General features: G+C 42.4%; 1 protein-coding gene and 1 long non-coding RNA gene across 5 annotated transcripts in view; both read left to right on the forward strand.

Annotated features, from left to right (window-relative positions):
- LOC126988763 (uncharacterized) overlaps nt 1–17,635 on the forward strand; it is a 35,003-nt gene extending 17,368 nt beyond the window's left edge. For all 4 annotated transcript variants that reach the window (XM_050847159.1, XM_050847160.1, XM_050847163.1 and 1 more), the window contains exons 5-6: nt 5,802–5,934; nt 16,618–17,635. In XM_050847159.1, the coding sequence (XP_050703116.1) occupies nt 5,802–5,934; nt 16,618–16,747 (263 nt within the window). In that variant the 3' untranslated portion in view covers nt 16,748–17,635. The remainder of the gene's footprint in view (nt 1–5,801; nt 5,935–16,617) is intronic.
- Nucleotides 17,636–19,001: 1,366 nt separating this feature from the next.
- LOC126988764 (uncharacterized) lies at nt 19,002–22,873 on the forward strand. The gene is made up of 2 exons (XR_007742515.1): nt 19,002–22,323; nt 22,480–22,873. It is a non-coding gene; the product is annotated as an uncharacterized LOC126988764 (long non-coding RNA).
- Nucleotides 22,874–23,623: the final 750 nt, after the last annotated feature.

Raw genomic sequence — 23,623 nt, forward strand, 5'->3', positions numbered from 1 at the left:
GCTGAGAGTGATATTAGCTGGCGGAGTGAAATAAATCTCTCTCTATATATATACTTTTTTTTTTCTGCGTCCCGGGAGCTATCACCAAATCTACGCAATTCGTTCTTCATCTGTCGGGGAATTACACCGTTGGGAGTTACGCTTTTGGAGTCTGAATCATATCGGCGGCCCAGCACACACATTTGACAAGGCTATCGTATGTGTTCTGTATGGGCACTTCCAGCGTTAGCCTAGTTTTATGTCCCTGGTGATAGTTCGACGAGGCTTCTCTCTTGTGAGCCTAAAAAAGACACTCGTTATAACCCGACGAATCTCCAAGATCACATTTGACAAGGCTTTCGTAGGTGTTGTGGGCATTTCCAGGGTTGATTTTATGTCCCTGGAGGTAGTTTGCCCCTTCTTCTGTACCATGAACCTTTAAAAACACTCATTATAACACGACGAGTCTCCTTAATAGGTAGCCTTTGGAAATAGCTGATATGAGTGTCTGAAAATACCAATCCATATTCTTAACCATTTCAGCTCTCAAGATCACATAATTGACAAGGCTTTCGTAGGTGTTGTGGGCATTTCCAGGGGTGATTTTATGTCCCTGGAGGTAGTTTGCGCCTTCTTCTCTACCGTGAACCTTTAAAAACACTCACTATAACACGACGAATCTCCTTAATAGCCTTTTGAAATAGCTGATATGAGTGTCTGAAAATACAAACCCATGTTCTTAACCATTTCAGCTCTCAAGATCACATAATTGACAAGGCTTTCGTAGGTGTTGTGGGCATTTCTAGGGTTGATTTTATGTCCCTGGTGGTAGTTTGCGCCTTCTTCTGTACCATGAACCTATAAAAACACTCATTATAACCCGACGAATCTCCTGAATAGCCTTTGGAAATTAGCTGATGAGAGTGTCTGAAAATACCAAACCATATTCGTAAAATCTCCGCACTCAAGGTCACATATTTGACAAGGCTTTCGTGGGTGCTGTGGGCATTTCCAGCGTTAGCCTAGTTTTATGTCCCTGGTGATAGTTTGACGAGGCTTCTGCACCATGGGCCTAAAAAAACACTCATTAGAACCAGACGAATCTCCATAGTAGCCTATATTCTGCTTCCCTTACTCCTCATCCCATCACAGTCACTATTTAATTATCTTTCCCCTCACCTCCCATTTTCTCTTCTTTCTGTAGTTTATCTTCCTCATTTTCCATCAACTCCCCTTCCCTTCCCTTTCTTTTCCTTTCCTTTCCTTTCCTTTCCCTTCCTTTCCTTTCCTTTTCTTTCCTTCCCATTCCTTTCCTTTCCCTTCCTTTTCTTTGCTTTTCTTTCCTTCCCTTTCCCTTCCTTTCCCTTCCTTTCCCTTCCCTTCCCTTTCCTTTCCTTCCCTTCCCTTCCCTTCCCTTTCCTTTCCTTTCCTTTCCTTTCCTTTCCTTTCCTTTCCTTTCCTTTCCTTCTCTTTCCTTTCCTTTCCTTTCCTCTTCTTCCTTTCGTCTCTCCTTTCTTTCTCTTCCTTTTCGTTTTCCACCTTCCCTCTTCTGCCATTCTTCACTCCTCCACTTTTCCCTCACCTCAGTTTCCTCCCTCTCCCGTTTCTCCATTGTATTCATCCTTTTCTTTCACTTTCTTTTCCTCTCAGCTTCACTTTGCCTCTATGCTCTTTCCTTACCTCTTACCTATCCCCATTTTCCTCCTTTCTTACATTTTGGGGCGTACACACTCACACACACACACACACACACACACACACACACTTGACAAGGCTTTCGTGGTGGGAGTTTGGGGCATTTCCAGAGGTAGTTTTATGACTCTGGTGGCAGTTCGTCCCTTCTTCTGCACATTGAACCTAAAGAAAACATCCCTGAGAATCCGATTGATCTCCTTTTCGGCCTCTGGAAATAGTTCACGTGAGAGGCGGTAGCGTCTGAGAATCCCGACCCAGCTGGTAACTCGGGTAGGGAGGAACCTTGACATGTTTACCTCCAGGGCAGTTTAATCTTGTTGTCCGGGAAACTGGCGGCCATTACGAGGGCGGAAGATCAAGGAGGGTCATTGATTGTGCAACCGAAGAATGATGGGACTTAACCGGTTAGATTGAGCAGGGGATAAGGCCGGTGGAAGACGAGTAGGGGGGTAGGCGGGGGTGAGGTTAAAGTGATGTCGGTCGATTACAGAAGGATCAAGGAAACCCAGGAAGAGAAAGGGTCCAATAATGTAGTTTAATGTAGCAATAAAGGGAGGAGAAGCGATCTTTACGGAAATTTACCCTTAATCACCCTAGAACCGCGAAACTAATGGATAAAACAACACGCAAAAGTGAGCGGAATGGCGCGGGGAGGTCAGGGAAAAATACCGTCAAGTGCTTAATTGTGCTCTTGTCTACGTGAGCCTCGAATTGAAGCGACTGATAACCTGGGACAAGAGGAGACAAGGGGACAGCGAGAGACATCTGAACGGCTAAGAGGAGGAAGTGGATAAGAGGTGGATAAGGAAAGACAGAGGGAGGGAGAGAAAGAGAGAAGAGTGGAGGGAAAAATAACGAAAGGTTGATAAAAGGTGGATTAGAGAGAGAGAGAGAGAGAGAGAGAGAGAGAGAGAGAGAGAGAGAGAGAGAGAGAGAGAGAGAGAGAGAGAGAGAGAGAGAGAGAGAGAGAGAGAGAGAGAGAGAGAGAGAGAGAGAGAGAGAGAGATTTGAAAGGATAAGAGGAGAAAGTGGACTAAACCAGATAAAGGGAAAGACACAGACAAAGAGAGAAAGAGAGAGAAAAAGATGATTGAGGAGGAAAAATGACAGTCGAATGGGAGAGTGAGATGTGAATGAATAGAAGTGATTACTAAGACCCAGAGGAACGCATGCATAAGAATCATAGAAAAACCATCACATCCTCGCAAAAAGAAAGGGATATTTTACCACCACCGCCGGAGAGAATGAAGACAGGAAGGGACGCCACGGAGACAGACAGGCGCGAATGACAGGAACATATTCGGGCGAGGCATAAAGTGAGATTAAAGGCCCTGGAAAGAACTGCACGCTGCTACTACTGGGAAATAACGTGGAGATGGGAACGCCAATGGAAATAGAAGTATATATACGAGGAGGGAGAACAGGGTAGGTTAGGAAGGAAAGGAGAGCGAGAACAGAACTTACAGAGGTATGAAAGTCAATGGAAATTACAGAATATGAAGAGGAAGAACATTGAAGGGAAGGAATGAAGGAAGGAAGGCGAGAGGAAAGGAAGGAAGGAAAGCGAGTACAGAGGAAAAAAAAAGGAGTTCGTGGAAATAACAAACTTACGACGAAGACAGAAGGGATAAAAGGAAGAAAGATGAGAACAGAGAAAGGGAAGAAGAAAGAAAAGAGCGCGGGAAGAGAAAGAACGAAGAATGAACAATAGAAAAGAAGAGAGAGAAAGAGTTCGGAAAGTTAATCAAAAGAGAGAGCGGGAACAAAGACATAAAGAAAAAGAAAGGAAAAAGAAAGGAAGGCAATGCGGAAGGTAAGAAATGTGGAAGAGAGAGAGAGAGAGAGAGAGAGAGAGAGAGAGAGAGAGAGAGAGAGAGAGAGAGAGAGAGAGAGAGAGAGAGAGAGAGAGAGAGAAACGATTGTAGGGGAAAAATGACAGAGGAAAAAGTTGATAAAGAGTGGATCCAGGAAAGACGGAGATATACAGACAGATAATTACAAAGCATATTCAAATCTTCAGTTCTTGATGTCAAAGTTGAACAGGATTGATTGACTGACAGACTGAACCTAAAATCATGGCGCCGAATCTGCATTGGTCATATGGAGCTCAATAAAATGACCTCGTATATAAAATCGTAAAATTGTAAAAAGTTAAAAATCCTGAAATTATGAACGGAATCACACACACACACACACACACACACACACACACACACACACTCGAACATGCGCAAAGTTTGAAGCTTATGAGAGAAAACGGATAACTGGAACAAGGGAGGGAGATTAACATAGTGCCCGGTGAAAGAAATCGATGTAAAAGTTAAGCTATGCACAAAAAATGGAGTTCGTTAGAATAAAAAATGACTGCGAACACAAAGAGGAGAAACAGATTAGCTAAGTGCCCGGGAAAAAAGAAATATATACCGACTTGGCGTATGTAGTAAATATTGAAGTAAATAACAACAAAAACAATAAGAAAACGAAGCCACAACGAGGGGAGACTGACTTAGTGCCCGGTGAAAGATAGAAAGAAATAACGACTTGCAGATTTTATTATTTTTTTTTACAACAAAGGAGACAGCTCAATGGCACAAAAAAAGAAACAACAATAAAGTAAATAATCAAGTAAATAATAATAAAACAACAAAAAATGAAGCCATGGAAAATAACACACACACACACACACACACACACACACACACACACACACACACACACACACACACGACTAATCCCTTGTCGCCTTGTGGTTTCCGCATTCTGCTCCAATTAAAAAAAGAATCATGGACTTTTAAACTGTGGGAATATTTGACTGGTAATCTTGGAGCTTCAGAAGAAATGATTGGAGAGAAAAAAAGAACAAAAAAACGCAATTAAAAAAAATATCATGGACTTTTAAACTGTGGGAATATTTGACTGGTAATGTTGGCGCTTCAGAGGAAATCAAAGGAGAAATAAAAAATAAAAAAATAAAAAAAACGAAGCCGATATAGCAGATACGCGCGTGGAGGTCGGGCGCCGGCGTTCGTCAGAGGTGAATCATTAAAAACGCCGATAGAATTTCACGCCGATTCCGAAGTTGCGAATATTTATTTCCGATAACAGTCTTGCACTCGCGAACACGGCGTTTTTAGCATTCCATTTTTGCTCCCCGTTATTTATCCAGCGGCGGCAGCAGGCAGGAGGAGGAGCAGAAGCAGGCAACCTCACGCACGCAGCCGAACTCGAATAGATCAAAATAACTCACTTAGTATTGACACAGAAAAGAGATGAAAATAGTTAATCTACGGCATCTTATTTCGTATTTTTCATCTTGGGTCTAAATAAAGCAGGCAACCTCAAGCACGCCCCGAATTCGAACGATCAAAAGCATAACCCACTTAGTATTGACAAAGAAAAAGAGATGAAAAAAGTGAATCTACGGTATATAGCATCTCATTTTTCTATCTTTCATCTTGAGTCTAAATAAAGAACACGTGCAGTATCTTCACGCACGCAGCCGAACTCGAATAGATCAAAATAACTCACTTAGTATTGACACAGAAAAAGAGATGAAAAAAGTGAATCTACGGTATATAGTATCTCATTTTTCTATCTTTCATCTTGAGTCTAAATAAAGAACAGGTGCAGGCAACCTCACGCACGCAGCCGAATTCGAACGATCAGAAACATAACCCATTTACTATTGACACAGAAAAAGAGATGAAAAAAGTGAATCTACGGTATACAGTATCTCATTTTTTTTTATCTTTCATTTTGAGTCTAAATAAAGATCCCTGGTGAAGGTGATAGTATAGGAGCAATAGTAGTAATAGTAGTAGTAATAGTATAGTAGTTGTATTGGTAGTTCTATTAGCAGCCTTTACACTTCGACACAGGAATTCAGTCTAGTATATAACATGTCTCCATCTCGGCCGTTCCTCACCAACACACCTTTAGACTTGACACAGCAATTCAGTCTACAAACGCGTCTCTCTCTCCTCCCCTACACATCATCAAACCGTTTTCCTTCGACACAGCACTTCAGTCCACCATAACACACGTCCTCCTCTCCTCCCCTTCACACCATCCCACCTTTAGACCTCAACACAGCAATTCAGTCTGCTAACACATCCCCCTCTCCGCAGCTATCTTCGACATGATCACCGTTATCCTGTGGGCCGTCCAGTTCCATAAGCACCTCTCCTCCAACGTTCTCCTCTACGACTCCAGCGACGGATGGACTACTGAAGGCATGGAGGTCTTCGGCTACTCCTTCTGGTGGGTGAACGGAGGACCTTAAACCTATCTCCTACTTGAGTATTGTTGTTATTATTATTATTATTATTATTAGTATTAGTATCTCTCTATATATGGTAGTGGTGGTGGTAATTGTTTCCTGTTTTGGTATGCTGGTCTTGTCTTTGCCTGTGTCTGTTTGTTTTTCAGGGTCATATTCCTCTTTGTTGTTGTTGTTGTTGTTGTTGTTGTTGTTGGTGGTGGTGGTGGTGGTGGCTATATCTGTCTTATGTCTTGTCTTATTATATCCTTCACACAATTTATCTCTCATCCTTCTTCCAGTTCTCCTTTACTTTATTTTCTTCATGTTATTCCTGCTTCGTAATTGTTCTATATATTTTTCCTTCTCCTCCTCTGCTCTCTCCATTTTTGCTTCTCTTTTTCTCCCTCCGCCTCTTCCTCCTCCTCTTTCACCTTTGACTTTTCCTCCATTTCTTCTTCTTTCTCCTCCGCCTCCTCCTTCTTCTTCAGTCTTAATTATCTCCTTTATCTGTCCTTAATTGCATCTTTTTCTCCTCCTTTTCCTCCGCTTTTCTTTGTTTTCTCAGTTTCTTTCTCTTCCTCCTCCTCCTCCTCCAAATTTAACTATTCTCTTTCTGTTCTTCCTGTTATCTCTTTCTCCTCTTTTTTTCTTCTCCTCCACTCTCTCTTTTCTCTGTTTTTCATTTCTTTCTCGTTTTTCAGCTCTGTTTCCTTCTCTTTCTTCTTTTTCTTCTTCTTCCTCCTCCTCCTCTTTCTTAAGTCTTAATTCTCCTTCATTTGTTATTCCTTGTATTCTTTCTTCCTCTCCTACACATTCTCTTTTCTCTATCTTTCATTTTCATTTCGTACAATAGCACAGTTTCTTCTTTTTCTTCTGCTTCTTCTTCGTCTTCTGCTTCTTTTCTTCTTCTTCTTCTTCGTCTTCTTTTTCTTCTTTTCTTTACCCTTCTTGTCTCCTCCTCCTCCTGCATTTGCTCAATATGCTTCACTCCCTCCTCTCCCTTCTCCTTTTTTCTTTCTTCATCAATTCATAATCTCATCCCCTCTTCCTCCTTCTTTTTCCCTGTTCCCATCTTTCTCTATATCCACTTCATTTGCCTCAGCATCACTTCCCTCCTCCTCCTCCTCCTCCTCCTCCTCTTCTCATTTTTTCGTTCTCCTTCCTTTCGGTCCCGCAATGACATTTTACATCCTTACTTTCTCCTGGCATTCGTCTCTCAATCTTGTCCCGGCTCTTCAATCTTTTAATCCCTCGCTAGCGTCTCCTCTTTCTCTCGTAATCACTTGCTGCGTGTGTCTGTGTGTGTGTGTGTGTGTGTCTCTCTCTCTCTCTCTTAATTACATCACTGATTCTTCCTCCTTTATAGCTGTCATTTCAACGCCTTGCCGGAACAGCTTAACGTTTTCTTTCATTTTCAGGGATTACTGCGATGAAATAATAACAGTAATAGATATAATACTAATAACAATAGGAATGATCTCTCTCAGTATAATCTTCAGTCTTTAATATTCCAATGCAGCACAAAAGTCTTATCCAATATCCTCCACTGCTCTTTGTCTGGTGTTAAGTGTACTCCATCCTGCTCTAACGAGTGCTCAAAATTCGCCTCTTCCCTTCGGTTCTCTGTCTGACCTCATTTCTATAGATTTGAGGTTGACATTTGGTTGCTTCGGTTGTCTATCTTTCTTAGTTCGACGCATGCTACGAATTAACCAGGTCTATTTCATATTCTTAGGCAGTACAATAGTTTCAATCTCAGTCTATTTTCTATTCTATAATGATTTTGTTACTCTACGTTACTAAAATTTAAAGGCTGACACTGTTACTTCGTTTTTCCACCTGTTTTATTTTGTGGCCTAAAGCGACGGAGGCTACTTCTCAGGGGCCTGATGGTAGGTTCCAGCCCGTCATGGCGCAGGCAATTGTTTATAGTGGCGCCATTATTCCATACATAAGCTGTCCAAGTGCAGTTCTTTATCTTGGTCACATTTCTTGAACCTTTGTCTGCTTTCTAATCCATATACTGTTCGCCTCCTGTCACATCATGTTATTCGTATCTAGCATTTTTCTCAATTTCTGTCACATCATGTTATTCGTATCTATCATTTTTCTCAATTTCTGTCACATCATGTTATTCGTATCTAGCATTTTTCTCAATTTCTGTCACATCATGTTATTCGTATCTAGCATTTTTCTCAATTTCTGTCACATCATGTTATTCGTATCTAGCATTTTTCTCAATTTCTGTCACATCATGTTATTCGTATCTAGCATTTTTCTCAATTTCTGTCACATCATGTTATTCGTATCTAGCATTTTTCTCAATTTCTGTCACATCATGTTATTCGTATCTAGCATTTTTCTTAATTTCTGTCACATCATGTTATTCGTATCTAGCATTTTTCTCAATTTCTGTCACATCATGTTATTCGTATCTAGCATTTCTCTTCATTCCTCTTTGTACGCTTCTTTGTTTGCTCTCGAAATATATTGTGAGGCGCCTTGCTTCTGAACCGTATATGTTAGGACTGGCAGAACACATTGATCGTACGCCTTTGTCTTCAGGGAGAGGGGCGGGACGTTCCTCATGACGGTACGGTGTTTACCAAAAGGGCTCCATCCAACGCTGTCAAATTATCGTACTCACCGCATTGCACTTCCGTAGTTTGACCGATAACTCTAAAAAAGAAAAAGAAAACCATCAATATTTAACAGTTTTAACGGTAACTTTAACTTTCCATTGCTATTTTTGTAGTTACGGCAGTCTTGGAGCCTAAAAAAAGTGATAAACGCAATGTTCAGAGTACGACGATTTGGCAACGCTTTTAGTCTCCATCCCATTCTTTCTACCTCTCTCTATATCACCGTTGCCAGATTATCGTACTCAGAGCATAGTATTTACCGGTTTCTGACGCCTAACTATTGCCAAGAAACATCAGGAAATAACTATCTTAACGAAAATTATAAGTGAATCTTGTTATTGGGGTCCACGAGAGAGTTTTTGGCTGAATACGACAATCTGGAAACGTTGCTCTATATCCGACACTTCCCGAATGCCTGCCTACACGATTTTTTTTTTTTTTTTTTTTTTTACAACAAAGGAGGCAGCTCAAGGGCACACACACAAAAAACAATAATAATAAAAGAATCAGAAGAGGTGGCCAAAACCAAGGTCAAATTCGGGAGGAGAGGTGTCTTAGTCGGATCAAATGCTTTCTCGTAATCAATGAAGGCCAGGGATGTATTATTGGTTAAGGTTTATTGTAGAGGCAGCACCAGTGTTATATGTGAATTGTTGTTGTTGTTGTTGTTGTTGTTGTTGTTGTTGTTGTTGTTGTTTCTCGGCACGAACTCGTTTGGGCTATTATTTTCTCACTCAGTTTCAAGTTTCTCAAGTCTGGATGTGTATTTCCAGTATTTTATGTTTGTTTTTGTAGTCATCTTTCTCTGCTTGTAATTCATTTCCTTTTCTTTAATCTCCTCTCCTTTCCTTTCCTTTCCTCTCCTCTCCTCTCCTCTCCTTTCCTTTCCTTTCCTTCCTTCTTTCTTTTTCTCTTTCTTCTCTCTCTCTCTCTCTCTCTCTCTCTCTCTCTCTCTCTCTCTCTCTCTCTCTCTCTCTCTCTCTCTCTCTCTCTCTCTCTCGCTCTCTCTCTCTCTCTCTCTCTCTCTCTCTCTCTCTCTCTCTCTCTCTCTCTCTCTCTCTCTCTCTCTCTCTCTCTCTCTCTCTCTCTCTCTCACACACACACACACACACACAGCTGGCCTCGTAAAGCAAAACGTAGCAAAAAGATCGGATTAGTTAGGTAATTCAAAGCAGCTATTTATTCCAGACTGCAGTAGCTTCAGTAAGGCGGAAAAATAAGAGAGTTAATTCCAGGGCTCATAACCGTAAATATCTTAGAGCGAAGATACCCCGAAATAAGAAAGAGAATGGAATGGAAAACGGGGTGAGTTATGAGTGCTTGAAGAGAGTTGGGTTAGTTGTGATATCTTTCTGAAGGGAGGGAGGGAGGGAGGGAGTTGTATAAGAGTGAATGGAACTTTGTCTAGTATAGGAATGAATGGAACTTTGCTGTGTATAGGAGTGAATGGAACTTTGATTGGTATAGGTAGTGAATGGAACTTTGCTTTGTATAGGAGTGAATGGAACTTTGCTGAATGGTTATGACTGATCAGGGAGTAGAGGAAGAGTTCTCAAGGATGGATATTTAGGACTTATATTCAGAAGTAGATAGTTGCTGTTTTCCTCTCCCTTCAGAACAGTAGATGTTTTTCTTTCCTTCTTTTCCTTTCTTGTCCTTTTTCTTTTCCCATTTTCCAATTTTTCTTTTTTTCTTTTTCTTTTCCCCTCTTTTCCTTTTTCCTTCTACTGTTCTTTTTTTCTTTTGCCTTTTCTTCTACTTTTCATTCTTTCCTTCTTTTCATTTCCTCTTGTCCCATTTTCTAATTTTCCTTTTTTCCTTCTCTTCCTTTTCCCCTCTTTTTCTTTTTCCTTCTACTGTTCCTTTCTTCTTTTGCTTTTCCCCCTACTTTTCCTTCCTTCTTTTGCTTTTCCCCCTACTTTTCCTTTCTTCATGTCCTATTTCTTTTTCCATATTCAAATTTTCCTTTTTTTTTACCCTTTTCCCTTTCCTTTCCTTCCTTTTTCTCTTCATCCCTTCCCTCTTTCATTTTATCCTTTTCAATCCTCTTTTTTTTCCTCTCCTTTCTTCTTCTCTTCATTCCTTCCCTCTTTCTTTTTATATCCTATTCAATCCTCTTTTGCCATTCTCATTTCCTTGTTTCGTGTTCTTTACCATTTCCTTCTTCATCCAAGTCAGACGAAGAAACACAAAACCCAAGACAGACAAGACATTCTCAAGTACATGACAAACTTCAGACGACACAAGTACCGGCGTAAGAACCAAGACTTAAGAAAAACCCGAGCGAGGAAGAGTGGGTCGTTTTAATCAAGGGAAAGGCGGCAGGAGCTCAGATTACATTAAGAGCGAGACGCCGCCCTTCAGGTCCTCTCTAATTAACTACTCTGACCTGCCCGGGTAAACACTGCCAGCGCTGAACTTTTATTTGATCTCGGGATGGGAGTGTCGACGGTGTCTCATGATTAACGGCTGGCGGAGGAACTGGGGGAAGAGTGTGCGTGTTAGAGAGAGAGGGAGGGAGAGAGACACAGGAATAGAGAGATAGACAGACACACAGAAGGACAGAGATAAAGACGCAGAGACGAACACAGATAGAGAGACAAACACAAACACACAGAGAGAGACAGAACCAGACACAGAAGGACAGAAAGACAGACACAGGAATACAGAGATACACAGACACACGGAAGGACAGAGACAGACACAGATAGGCAGAGATAAAGACGCAGAGACGAACACAGATAGAGACAAACACAAACACACAGAGAGAGACAGAACCAGACACAGAAGGACAGAGAGACAGACAGACAGACACAGGAATAGAGAGATACACAGACACACGGAAGGACAGAGACAGACACAGATAGGCAGAGATAAAGACGCAGAGACGAACACAGATAGAGAGACAAACACAAACACACAGAGAGAGACAGAACCAGACACAGAAGGACAGAGAGACAGACACAGGAATACAGAGATACACAGACACACGGAAGGACAGAGACAGACACAGATAGGCAGAGATAAAGACGCAGAGACGAACACAGATAGAGAGACAAACACAAACACACAGAGAGAGACAGAACCAGACACAGAAGGACAGAGACAGACACACAGACACAGGAATACGGAGATACACAGACACACGGAAGGACAGAGACAGACAGATAGGCAGAGGTAAAGACGCAGAGACACACACAGACACATAGATAGATAGAACGAAAGAGAGAGACGGAGCACATGTGTCAGAGTTAGAGAAAGAGAAACACACAGCAACATACAGAGGGATAAAGAGACAAAGACAGACAGACACAGACAGACGGAGGAGCGACAGAAACATAGATACACAGAACGACAGACACAGACAACACATACACAGACAGAGAAAGGCATAGAGTCAAAACAGAGAGAGAGAGAGAGAGAGTGAGAGAGTGAGTGAGTGTGTGTGTGTGCGACGCGAGGGAAAGTTAGGTAAGCTGATGAAATACTCAGGTCATCCCCAAGGAGAGTGCTCAGGTGATGTGTCCCTCAAGCTCTCAAGTGACTAGCCGAGAGGAAGGGAAAGAGAGATGTGACGAGGAGGAGGAGGAGGAGGAGGAAGAACAGGAGGAGGAGGAGGAGGAGGAGGAGGAGGAAAGAAAGTAAGGCTGAGAGAAGAGTTGAGGAGGAGGAGGAGGAAGTTATAGAGTGAAGATAAAGAGGGAAGGAAGAGAAGAGAGAGAGGAGCTGAAGAGGAGGAAGAAGAGGAAGAGGAGGAGGAGAAGAAGAGGAGGAGGAGGGGTTAGTCAGTATGGTTCAAGGAGATTAGGGAGGAGTAGGAATGAAGAAGAGTAAGAGGAGGAGGAAGAAGAGAGTAAGAGGAGAAGAGGAAAGAACAGGAACAAGAGGATACAGCGAGTGTCATCTCTCGGGTGTAGTTACAGGAGGGAGGGAAAGAAGGCTTATGTCGGGCAAGAGGGGAAAAAATGACGATTAAAATGATTAACTCCTCTCTTGCCGCTGTAATTGGTCCATAAGAAGAGCTTGATGTTATTACTGTGTGTCTGAGGCGTGCTGTCAGGATGGGGGGATGGGGGAGAGGGCTGTTAGGTCTTTAGCGAGGAGAACTTGAATCTTGTTATTGCGCTCATGTCGTTAATGTGTGTCTGAGGTAGGCGCTTGTGATGGTTGAATTTTGGGGGTAGTGATGGTATTTTGTCAGGGATGGTTATGGTCGAATGGAGATTGTGATGGTTGAGTGTAGCGGTTGGTGATGGTTGAAGTTTTGAGGTAGTGATGGTCGAATGTTGAGAGTAGTGATGGTATAGTGGTAGGCCTGGTGATGGTCGAATGGTCTAGTTTCACAATAAAGGAGGGAACTGTCGGTAGAAAAATATACCCTCTGGATCAGTGACTTAACAACTAGCATGCAAAATTCAGCGAAGAAATTGTCACGGAAAAACTCTAAGGCAGAAAAAAATATACTTTGAATGTCGGATAAATGAAAAAAGACTGGTCGAGCAATTATACCACGCTAGATATTTTAAGTCTGCAAATCAAAGAATTCAGTTTAAATTTTATCAACGAGAATATTGAATGCGAGGAAAATATGTTAACGAAATAGCACAAAATTCAGCTAGAGTTTTATTTCGTTAACATATTTTCTCCTCATTCATTATTCTTCGACCAGTCTAAGTCTGCAAATCAAAGAAATTATCAGTAGTAGAATGTTATCAACGAGAATATTGAATGCGAGGAGAAAATATGTTAACGAAATAAAACTCTAGCTGAATTTTGCATGCTATTTCGTTAACATATTTTCTCCTCGCATTCAATATTCTCGTTGATAAAATTCTACTACTGATAATTTCTTTGATTTGCAGACTTAAAATATCTAGCGTGGTATAATTGCTCGACCAGTCTTTTAATTTATCCGACATTCAAAGTATATTTTATCTGCCTTAGAGTTTTTCCGTGATAATTTCTTCGATTTAAAAATTTAAAAAATTAGCGTGGTATGATTGCTTGAACAGTCTTTTCGTTTACCTGTCAGTCGAAGTCTATTTTTCTGCCTCTGTCTGTGTGTGTCTGTCTCCCAGTCTATAAGATATACCGTACTGTCTGCGTGTCTGTCTCCCAGTCTACAAAACATACCGTACTGGCTGCGTGCTTTAACCTGGTCGTGTCGCAGCTGCCGAGGGACGCGTGCCAAGAGAGAGGAATTCAAATGAGCCACATGTTATCTCCTCTCACATTTGCATCTCAAAATAATGCATCAAAAACTTTCGCCATGAGATTTAAAAAAAAAGTTTTGCCCCATTTTCGTCTTATGTAAAGAAGTCCGCTTTTCCGGGCCGGCTCTCCCTTCCGGTCCTTTGCGGGTGTGTTCCGTCCCCACGCCTTTGTGCCCGTGGCTTGTTTGGGGATGATGCTGCCTGCCTTGGAGACGCGGTGGGGCGGGGAGGGAGGGATGGGACAGGGCGGATCGGAGAGGACCACTGCGAGGCCGGCTGGGTTAACATTTTGTAGGATTCTTTTGCATGGCGAATTCAGCGTATCTGTTAAAGTAATGAAGGATATGGATAAACAGTATGAATTATAGGAATGTGTTTAAATCTTTGTTGTGAATGAGTTTATATACTGAATTATAGGAATGTGTTTAAATCTTATGTTGTGAATGTGTTTATATACTGAATTATAGGAATGTATTTAAATCTTTATGTTGTGAATGAGTTATATACTGAATTATAGGAATGTGTTTAAATCTTTATGTTGTGAATGAGTTATATACTGAATTATAGGAATGTGTTTAAATCTTTATGTTGTGAATGAGTTATATACTGAATTATAGGAATGTGTTTAAATCTTTATGTTGTGAATGAGTTTATATACTAATCAGGTAATCGGTCAGTTCAGCCAATTACTCAGCCAGTTAAACGTACTTGTATTATGTATATGTACCTGTATGCACGCCCTAGGTGGATGGAGACTCATTGCTACCTGGCACATGCATGGTAATTTGGTGACAGGTATCTCGTCGGTCATGTCAGTCAACCTTGCCATATAGTAATTTACCGACAGCTATCTACCCGGTCATGTCAGTCAACCTCCCTTGCCACATAGTAATTTACCGACAGCTATCTACCCGGTCATGTCAGTCAACCTCCCTTGCCACATAGTAATTTGAAAAGCTAACTACCCGGTCATGTCAGTCAACCTTGCCACATAGTAATTTACCGAATGCTATCTACCCGGTCATGTCAGTCAACCTCCAACATAGTAATTTACCGAAAGCTGTCTACCCGGTCATGTCAGTCAACCTCCCTTCCCACATAGTAATTTACCGACAGCTATCTACCCGGTCATGTCAGTCAACCTTGCCACATAGTAATTTACCGAATGCTATCTACCCGGTCATGTCAGTCAACCTCCAACATAGTAATTTACCGAAAGCTGTCTACCCAGTCATGTCAGTTAACCTTCTTCGCCATATAGTATTTTACCGAGAGCTATCTACCCGGTCATGTCAGTCAACCCCCTTCCCCATATAGTAATTTACCGAAAGATGTCTACCCGGTCATGTCAGTTAACCTCCTTCGCCACATAGTAATTTATCGAAAGCTATCTACCAGGTCATGTCAGTCAACCTTGCCACATAGTAATTTACCGAATGCTATCTACCCGGTCATGTCAGTCAACCTCCTTCCCCACATAGTAATTTACCGAATGCTATCTACCCGGTCATGTCAATCAGCCTCCCTTGTCACATAGTAATTTACCGAAAGCTAACTACCCGGTCATGTCAATCAGCCTCCCTTGTCACATAGTAATTTACCGAAAGCTAACTACCCGGTCGTGTCAATCAGCCTCCCTTGCCACAGAAATTTACCGAAAGCTGTCTACCCGGTCATGTCAAACAGCCTCCTCCGCCATATAGTAATTTGAAAAGCTAACTACCAGGTCAATACAGGCAGCCTCCATCACGGTGACACGGGCCTTGTGAGCAACCGAGCCGCTACAGTTTCCCTGCCCTAGTTTTACCCACACACAGCACACAGTATTAAACATCACCACCAAGCTGTGTCCCATGCAGTTATTCCGGCGGAGATTGAAGCCGAGGCCCGCGGATCACAGGACATGAAAGGCTATAAAAGCTAACCACTGCATCAGACATTCATCCCGTGCGAGCAATACATAACAATCATAAACAGGGAACCGACTCTCGTTCTTTGTTCCCATCAGATCCATTTGGTGATTTTCTCTAACTGCCATTCGTTGTTTTATTATCTTAAGGTTGAGTGTAAATAAATAAGACTTTATGGAGATTGTTTTATGGAGTGCGTTAATTTGTCTTCATTCCCACGAAGCATTCATCATCCAGCGTCTCATCAAGTGGAAACAAAAGTCCGATCCTTCTTTGTATTCCTGTTTCCTTTGTGGTGGTTGAATCGACTCTCCCCTTCCGTGGCTCCTCGTAGTCTCTCGTGTAACTTCTGCGCGTCACAGCTCAGCGCCGTTGCCAGACTATCGTACTCAGCCTCCTATGATTGCCAATTTCCAACCTTTTTTTTTTATTATTGTTTACTTTTTTTGTGCCCTTGAGCTGTCTCCTTTGTTGTAAAAAAAAAAAAAAACGCTGCTCCTTAAGCTAACCTAACTTGGCTAATCCCCGTTTTCGTTTGGGATGTTGTTTCTTAGGCAAGTTTCCCCTCTGTTCTTTCGTTTGTGTTTTGAGTTTTGTTCTTTACGACGAGAGGGATTACGTTTCTATATTGTTCTCCTTCCTTATACTTCCCTCCCTCCGTAGGTTGGTCGTGATCGCTATCTTTACCTCATTTCCAATCGCCTTTCAACTGTATTTTCGTTTTTGTTCTATATAGCATTTCTTCTTCTCCTTCCCACTCTTCCTCACTCTATTCTTTCTTCCTCCGCAGGTTGGTCGTGGTCGCTATCTTTACCTCATTTTCATTCGCCTTTCAACTGTATTTTCGTTTTTGTTCTATATAGCATTTCTTCTTCTCCTTCCCACTCTTCCTCACTCTATTCTCTCTTCCTCCGCAGGCTGGTCGTGGTCGCTATCTTCGTCCACGTCGCTAACATCGCCATCATCGCTATCGGAACATACGAGCCAAAGAAGAAGACTCAGCTGGAGGCGCCGGACAGCAAGGGCGGGAACATTATGCTCTACTGAGGAGGCTGCAACTCATCCGCCATGCCGCCTCATCCACTCCTGACCCTCCTCTTCCCTTCCTCTTCCTCCCTCCTTGGTGGTGCCGATGGGGGAGAGGATGGGAGAGGACGCCACTCGTCGGTCTGATCGCTACAGTAAATAAAGGTGTAAAGACGGACTTGGCAGCGGACACAAAGCCGGGAGTGGATGGAGAGGACCTTGAGTGTTGTGAGTGTCCGCGGGAAGGGCGAAGAAAATCTGGTCCCAGGAAGAAGGGGAAAAAGTGACGAGAAAGAGGAAAGGCGGAAATCTCGTGCCAGGAAAACGGGAAAAAAATGACAAAGCGAAAATAAGATGTCAGGAAGGGAAAAAAAAAAACAGAAAATGCGAAAATCTGGTGCTTGGAAGAAGGGAAGAAAGTGACGAGATACAGGAAAGGGGGAAATATCGTGCCAGGAAGGAAAAAAATGACAGAAAATGCGAAAATCTGGTGTCAGGAAAGGAAGGGGAAAAAAAGAACATAGGGTATAGGAAAATAGTGACATAAGAAAGGAAAAATCTGATGCCAGGAAGGGAAGGAAAAAAAGAAGAGAGGGGAATGGAAAAATAGTGACAGGAAAAAGTGAAAAAAAGCGAAAATCTGATGCCAGGAAAGGAAGGAAAAAAAAGGAGAGAGGGAAATGGGAAAATAGCGACAGAAAAAAGCAAAAATCAGGACCCATGAATGATAGGAAAAAAAAGTAACAGAAAATGCGAAAATCAGGTGTCAGGAAGGGAAGGGAAGGGAAGAAAAATGGCCAGGATAAGTTGGATGCATGTCTTGTGTTAGGGAGCTGTATGTACGAGGGCGGAAAGTTGAGGTTTATAATAAATGCTTTTAATGTACAGTGGTGGTAGCGAAGCCATGAATATTCGAGCTTCATTTTAATCCAGTGCCCGGGGAAGAGGAAGCCCATTATACCCTACCAATGGACTAAACTACGAGTCTCTTCAACGCCAAACAACACAAGTAAAGAAGTACCGTTGGCGTCTGAGAACATTACACCCTACAAGTAATGTTATACGAGTCTCTTCAATGCTAAACAACACAAGTAAAGAAGTACCGTTGGCGTCTGAGAACATTACACCCTACGAGTAATATTATACGAGTCTCTTCAATGCTAAACAACACAAGTAAAGAAGTACCGTTGGCGTCTGAGAACATTACACCCTACAAGTAATGTTATACGAGTCTCTTCAATGCTAAACAACACAAGTAAAGGAGTACAATTGGAGACACTATGTAGCACCATGCAGTTCGGTAACACAAGAGGCTCACAAATCCACCACATCACACCAAAAGGGTCACCCGCCTCTCTGTACTCACTGTCATTGTTGAGGGAAATTATAACCAACACACCTGAGATATATTGAGTGTATGTGTGTGTGAGAGAAGGGGGTTTGGGGGTCCTTTATGTGTCTGTGGGGTTTGTCAACATACTGTGGGGGGACATCCTGTGGGTTCCTGTGGAGAGAGAGAGAGAGAGAGAGAGAGAGAGAGAGAGAGAGAGAGAGAGAGAGAGAGAGAGAGAGAGAGAGAGAGAGAGAGAGAGAGAGAGAGAGACAGAGACAGAGACAGAGACGAGACGAGACGAGACGAGAGACACAGAGAGACGAGACGAGACGAGACGAGAGAGAGACACAGAGAGACGAGACGAGACGAGAGAGAGACGAGACGAGAGAGAAAGAGAGAGACACAGAGAGAGACGAGACGAGACAAGACAAGAGAATAGAAATGTCTTGCAGGAAGAGTCTTACACGACGCAAAATCTCTCCCAAACAAACAGCGTGACAACATCTCCCCCGATCACTGTGAGGAAACAAGAGAGAAGGAATAAAATGGAAATAAAAGGAGGCAAAAGTTAATCCCTGAAGTGGGTGACAGATGAGCGGGCGGGCTGAGGTGTCACAAGAGTCTGTGGAAGAAAAAGTTGCATATTTGTCTGGGAAACTTTGACGAGAGACTCCGGGCAAAGAAAATCCTGAACCTCTCTAAGTCTTATTGTCCAATCCCCCTCGTGGACGCTTATCAAACTCTACCATTCTGTCTGTGTGTGTCTTAATCCTGTTATAGCGTTCTCTTGAGCACCTCTCGCCCTTAACCTGTCTATTCTATCCCTTACTTTTCTCTTAAATTTCTCCTCTCCATACGATAACTGAGGAAAAAGGAGTATAAATCTTTCCCATTCCGTCTGTCTATGTGTCTCTGATCCTGTTATATCGTTCTGTAGTCGTGTACCTCTCGCCCTTAACCTGTCTATTCTATCCCTTATTTTTTCTTAAATTTCTCCTCTCCATACGATAATTGAGGAAAAACAACTACCATATTAATCTTCCCCATTTCGTCTGTCTGCGTGTCTGATCCTGTTATATTGTTATCAAGTGTACCTCTCGCTTAAGCTGTCTACTCCATTCCTTACTTTTCTTTAATTTTCCTCTCCGTACGATAATTGTGAGGAAAAACAACTACCGTATTAATCTTTCCCATTCCGTCTGTCTGTTTGTGCTTTCTCCTCTACACAGAATAGGGAGGGAAAAAAGGACATCATCAAACACTCCAATTCTGTCTCTCTTTTTCTATCTTTTTATATCGCCCTCTAGTATAGTTCCCCGTTAAACTGTTCTCCATTTATTATTTTTCTTTAATTTCTCCTCTACACAGCATAGGGAGAGGAGAAAGGACATTATCAAACACTCCAATTCTTTCTGTCCGTCTCTTTTTTTTATCCTTTTATATCGCCCTCTAATGTAGCTCCCCCTTAAGCCGTTTTCTATTCCTTACTTCTCTACATAACTCTAATTTCTCGTCTCCGTAAGATAAGGGAGAGGAAAGAGGACGCTTAGAATTCTTCCCGGGTATTATCAAACAACTTATTCTGTGTATCTTTCCCTCCTCCTCCTCCTCCTCCTCCTCCTCCTCCCTCTTAACTCGTCTCTTTTACCCCTTACTTCTCTAATTTCTCGTCTCCGTAAGATAAGGGAGAGGGCAGAGGATGCTTAAAATTCTTCCCGGCTGCTTCCCTGCTTGAGTTTCGTCGCCTTCAGAAACGAGAACTTCCAGGGGTAAAAAAAACTCCATCTGGTCTAAGTTTTTATCAACATTACTTTCACGCGCGTAATTGCAGTTTAGACTTAACTTCACACACAAACACTCAGAGTACCAACGCTCTAAACTTTCCCCTCGTATAATGTAAGCTCCTTAAAGTTGCTGGGAGGCCGCTGAATACATAATCTACAAACAAGAAAGCCGTTGCCTGAAACATTCTCGTTAGCATCTACTTAAGGGCCGAGTGAGCGACGGGGAAAGGACCGGCGAGGACAAAGACTGAGACGATGACTTAAGGGGCTATTACACTGGGCAAATTTTCCGTGGATCTTCAGTCAGACCACGATTTCCGCTAGCGTGGTTCTCATTTGTTTCTTGTTATTGCTGCTGATGATGATGGTGAGTAATACCGTCGTCCTTTGGTGAAATCTACCGTAGCTTTGGAAGATCGTGGACACGTCGGAGAACCACGCCAGCGGAAATCGTGGTCTGACTGAAGATCCACGGAAAATTTGCCCAGTGTGATATCCCCTTTAGCTGTTGACGGCTAGCGGCATCGTCAAAAGGACGGAGAGTTCTGAGAAAGAAGCGGAGTACTAAAAATCGCGACAAACACCTCAGACTTCTTTTGCAATGCTTAATTAGTGTCGTAAGTTTGGGGTACGAGAGGATGGGAGAGAGAGTTCGAGAGAGAGAAAGAGCATCAGTACTTCAGGTTTTCCATTTACTATATACAAGTTTTCGCCTCACAATTGCGTCCAGTCCTCCCTTCACATGCTCAACCATAGACCGTGAGGGGTGACAACTGATCGCTGGCTAGACTCGCTATTAGCTAAGATATAAGCAACCTAAGAATCAATGGACTGTCAGGATGTTGATACGAGAGGGCCAGGTGACTGATGGATGCTGGGAAGGGTCGCCAAGTTACCATTGGGAGGCAAAATAACATCTGACGAAGGAGGAAGTAGTGAAAAACTGTGGCAATGGCTGACGGCGATGCGTAGGAAGTTTTAAGAGGAAATTTCGGGATTCCTGAGTGGGTTTTTTTGTCTTCATCTTTCCTTCGCGAATAGCCGTGGGAAGTAAGAAGAGAAAAGTGAGTATTGCCAAGTGAGATGATTAAATGAAACTGACGTCTATTATTGCTGTTATCATCAATGTTATTCAAGTCACATCCATGCCCTCAGGTACAGCTAGATGCATGGTTCTCGTTGCTTCCCTTTGGCGCCCACGGTATACATATTCTTCCCACCTATGCATTATGTATGTATATGTATATGTAGTTTTAAGTATAGTACGAACCATTAACACAAAAACGATGATAAAATGGATAAATGGACGATTGAATGAGAGTAAAAAAAAGTAAACATGAATATACTAAATTTATAATCCATGATCAAAAGAAGTGCGTAATGCGAGTGTGTGTGTGTGTGTGTGTGTGTGTGTGTGTGTGTGTGTGTGTGTGATGATATACAGAACCACATTTATGGCTTTGAAGACCGCCAGATTACGCGCACATTAGTCGAATGCAAACCTTCACTTTTTTTTTGTGCAACTTTTTAATTTTTCAGGCAATGCACAAAACACGGCTTCATCTCTTTTTAATGTACTCGAATATATACATAATTTTTTTTTTTTTAGTAACAGAAAAGCGTAATGTGTGTGTGTGTGTGTGTGTGTGTGTGTGTGTGTGTGTGTGTGTGTGTGTGTGTGTGTGTGTGTGTGTGTGTGTGTGTGTGTGTGTGTGTGTGTGTCAAACTTTTGCAAATTTGGAGAGCGAGTGAGAGAGAGAGGAGAAAAGAGGGAATAATACAACTTTTCAACTTTCACACACTCGAAAACACGTGGAACTTGAAAGCCGTAGTAAGTTTTCTAATGAGAGTCCGACTTGAAAACAGGATAGAGTGGGAGGGCGTGAGAGGGAGAGGGAGAGAAGGAGGGAGTCACTCAGTCGCTAGGCAAGCCCCTCGCCTCACCTCCCTAAAATGCTGTGTAAATAGAGCCAAGCCGCCCAGAAGTAGCGGCACACGAGTTGAAATCAGTGTTATAACCGTATGAAGGCCTGAACATATTTCCTCTTACCCTTGCCAATATACTACCCATTTTCCTTTTCGGAGTGTGGGCAGCAAGCTCGTTTTCTTTTTTCTGATCCCTGCCTATACTATCCCATTTTCGTTTTTAGGGGGTGGGGGCAGTAAGGTTTGGGTAGGAAGCTCATTTTTTCTTTCATACACTGACCTCCGATGTTAAATAGCTGAAATCAAGTGCTATTGCTGTGTGAAAGCCTAACATTTTATTTTCTTAACCTTGCCAATACTATCCCATTTTCGTTTTTCGGAGGTGGGGGCAGTAAGGTTTGGGTAGGAAGCTCATTTTTTCTTTCATACACTGACCTCCGATGTTATATGGCTGAAATCAAGCGCTATTACTGTATGAAAGCCTCGACATAGTACTTTTTCTTACCCCTGCCAATACTACCCCATTTTCGTTTTTCGGAGGTGGGGGCAGTAAGGTTTGGGTAGGAAGCTCATTTTTTCTTTCATACACTGACCTCCGATGTTAAATGGCTGAAATCAAGTGCTATTGCTGTGTGAAAGCCTCGACATACTTTTTTCTTATCCCAGCCAATACTACCCCATTTTCGTTTTTAGGGGGTGGGGGCAGTAAGGTTGGGTCATAAAGCTCACATCTTCTTTTCCATACACTGACCTCCGCTGTTAAATGGCTGTATGAAGGCCTCGACATACTTTTTTCTTATCCCAGCCAATACTACCCCATTTTAGTGTTAGTGGGTGGGGCGGTATGGTTGGGTCAGAGAGCTCATATTCTCTCTATTTTCATACACTGGTTTCCGCTGTTATATGGCTGAAATCAAGTGCTATTACTGTATGAAGGCCTCGACGTGTTATACTTCCTTCCCTGCCAATACTACCCACTCTCCTTTTTAGGGGCGTGGGTCAGCAAGCTCGTGTTTCCTTTGTTTCATACACTCACTGATTTCTTCTGTTATAATTATGTTAGTCTTTAAGGTGTTACTGTATGAATAAAATATCAAGAGTTTGCGTGAGTGTTTCATTATTATTTTTTTTTACATCGAAGGACGCGGCTCAAGGGCAACAAAAAGAGTACAAAAAAAGCCCGCTACTCGCCGCTCCCACAAAAGTAAAGAGTAGCCAAAAGAGAGGTCAATTTCGGGTGTGGAGAGGTGTCTTGATTCCCTTGGTCTGCATCTTCAGGATTAGTTATACTTTCTTATTGAATTAAAGAGATCAAGCAAACTACATGTGAAAAGGGGGCAGTTATTTTAAGCTAGTGATTCGAACATCATATTCAACTCAACAACAGAACCTTTACAGTGCCTGATAAGCCTCACCAAACCAACATGTGCTTTTTTTCTGTTATTGACACCTAGTTTACGCAATTGATAATCATTAAATCCATAACTCCTCTTGGCACATATTCTTTAACTGGTGTGTGTGTGTGTGTGTGTGTGTGTGTAACAAATGATAGACATGATAGATTCCGTAACACCTGCTGGCACAATCCTTAACTGATGTGTGTGTGTGTGTGTGTATGTGTGTGTGTGTAACCAATGATAAACATGATAGATTCCGTAACTCCAGTTGGCACATATCTTTAACTGGTGTGTGTGTGTGTGTGTGTGTGTGTGTGTGTGTGTATTGGCTCACTTCGCCTGCGGTGCCTCGCGAAAAATGTCCCGTCGCCGGAGGAGGCCTCGGTAATGAGCCTGACGAGCCGATGCAAATTCTCCAATTACATCAGCCATGCCTCGGGAGTATTTTCGGCGCTGC

The sequence above is a fragment of the Eriocheir sinensis genome, chromosome 70, assembly GCF_024679095.1.
Source record: "Eriocheir sinensis breed Jianghai 21 chromosome 70, ASM2467909v1, whole genome shotgun sequence".
NCBI classification, from domain to species: Eukaryota; Metazoa; Arthropoda; class Malacostraca; order Decapoda; family Varunidae; genus Eriocheir; species Eriocheir sinensis.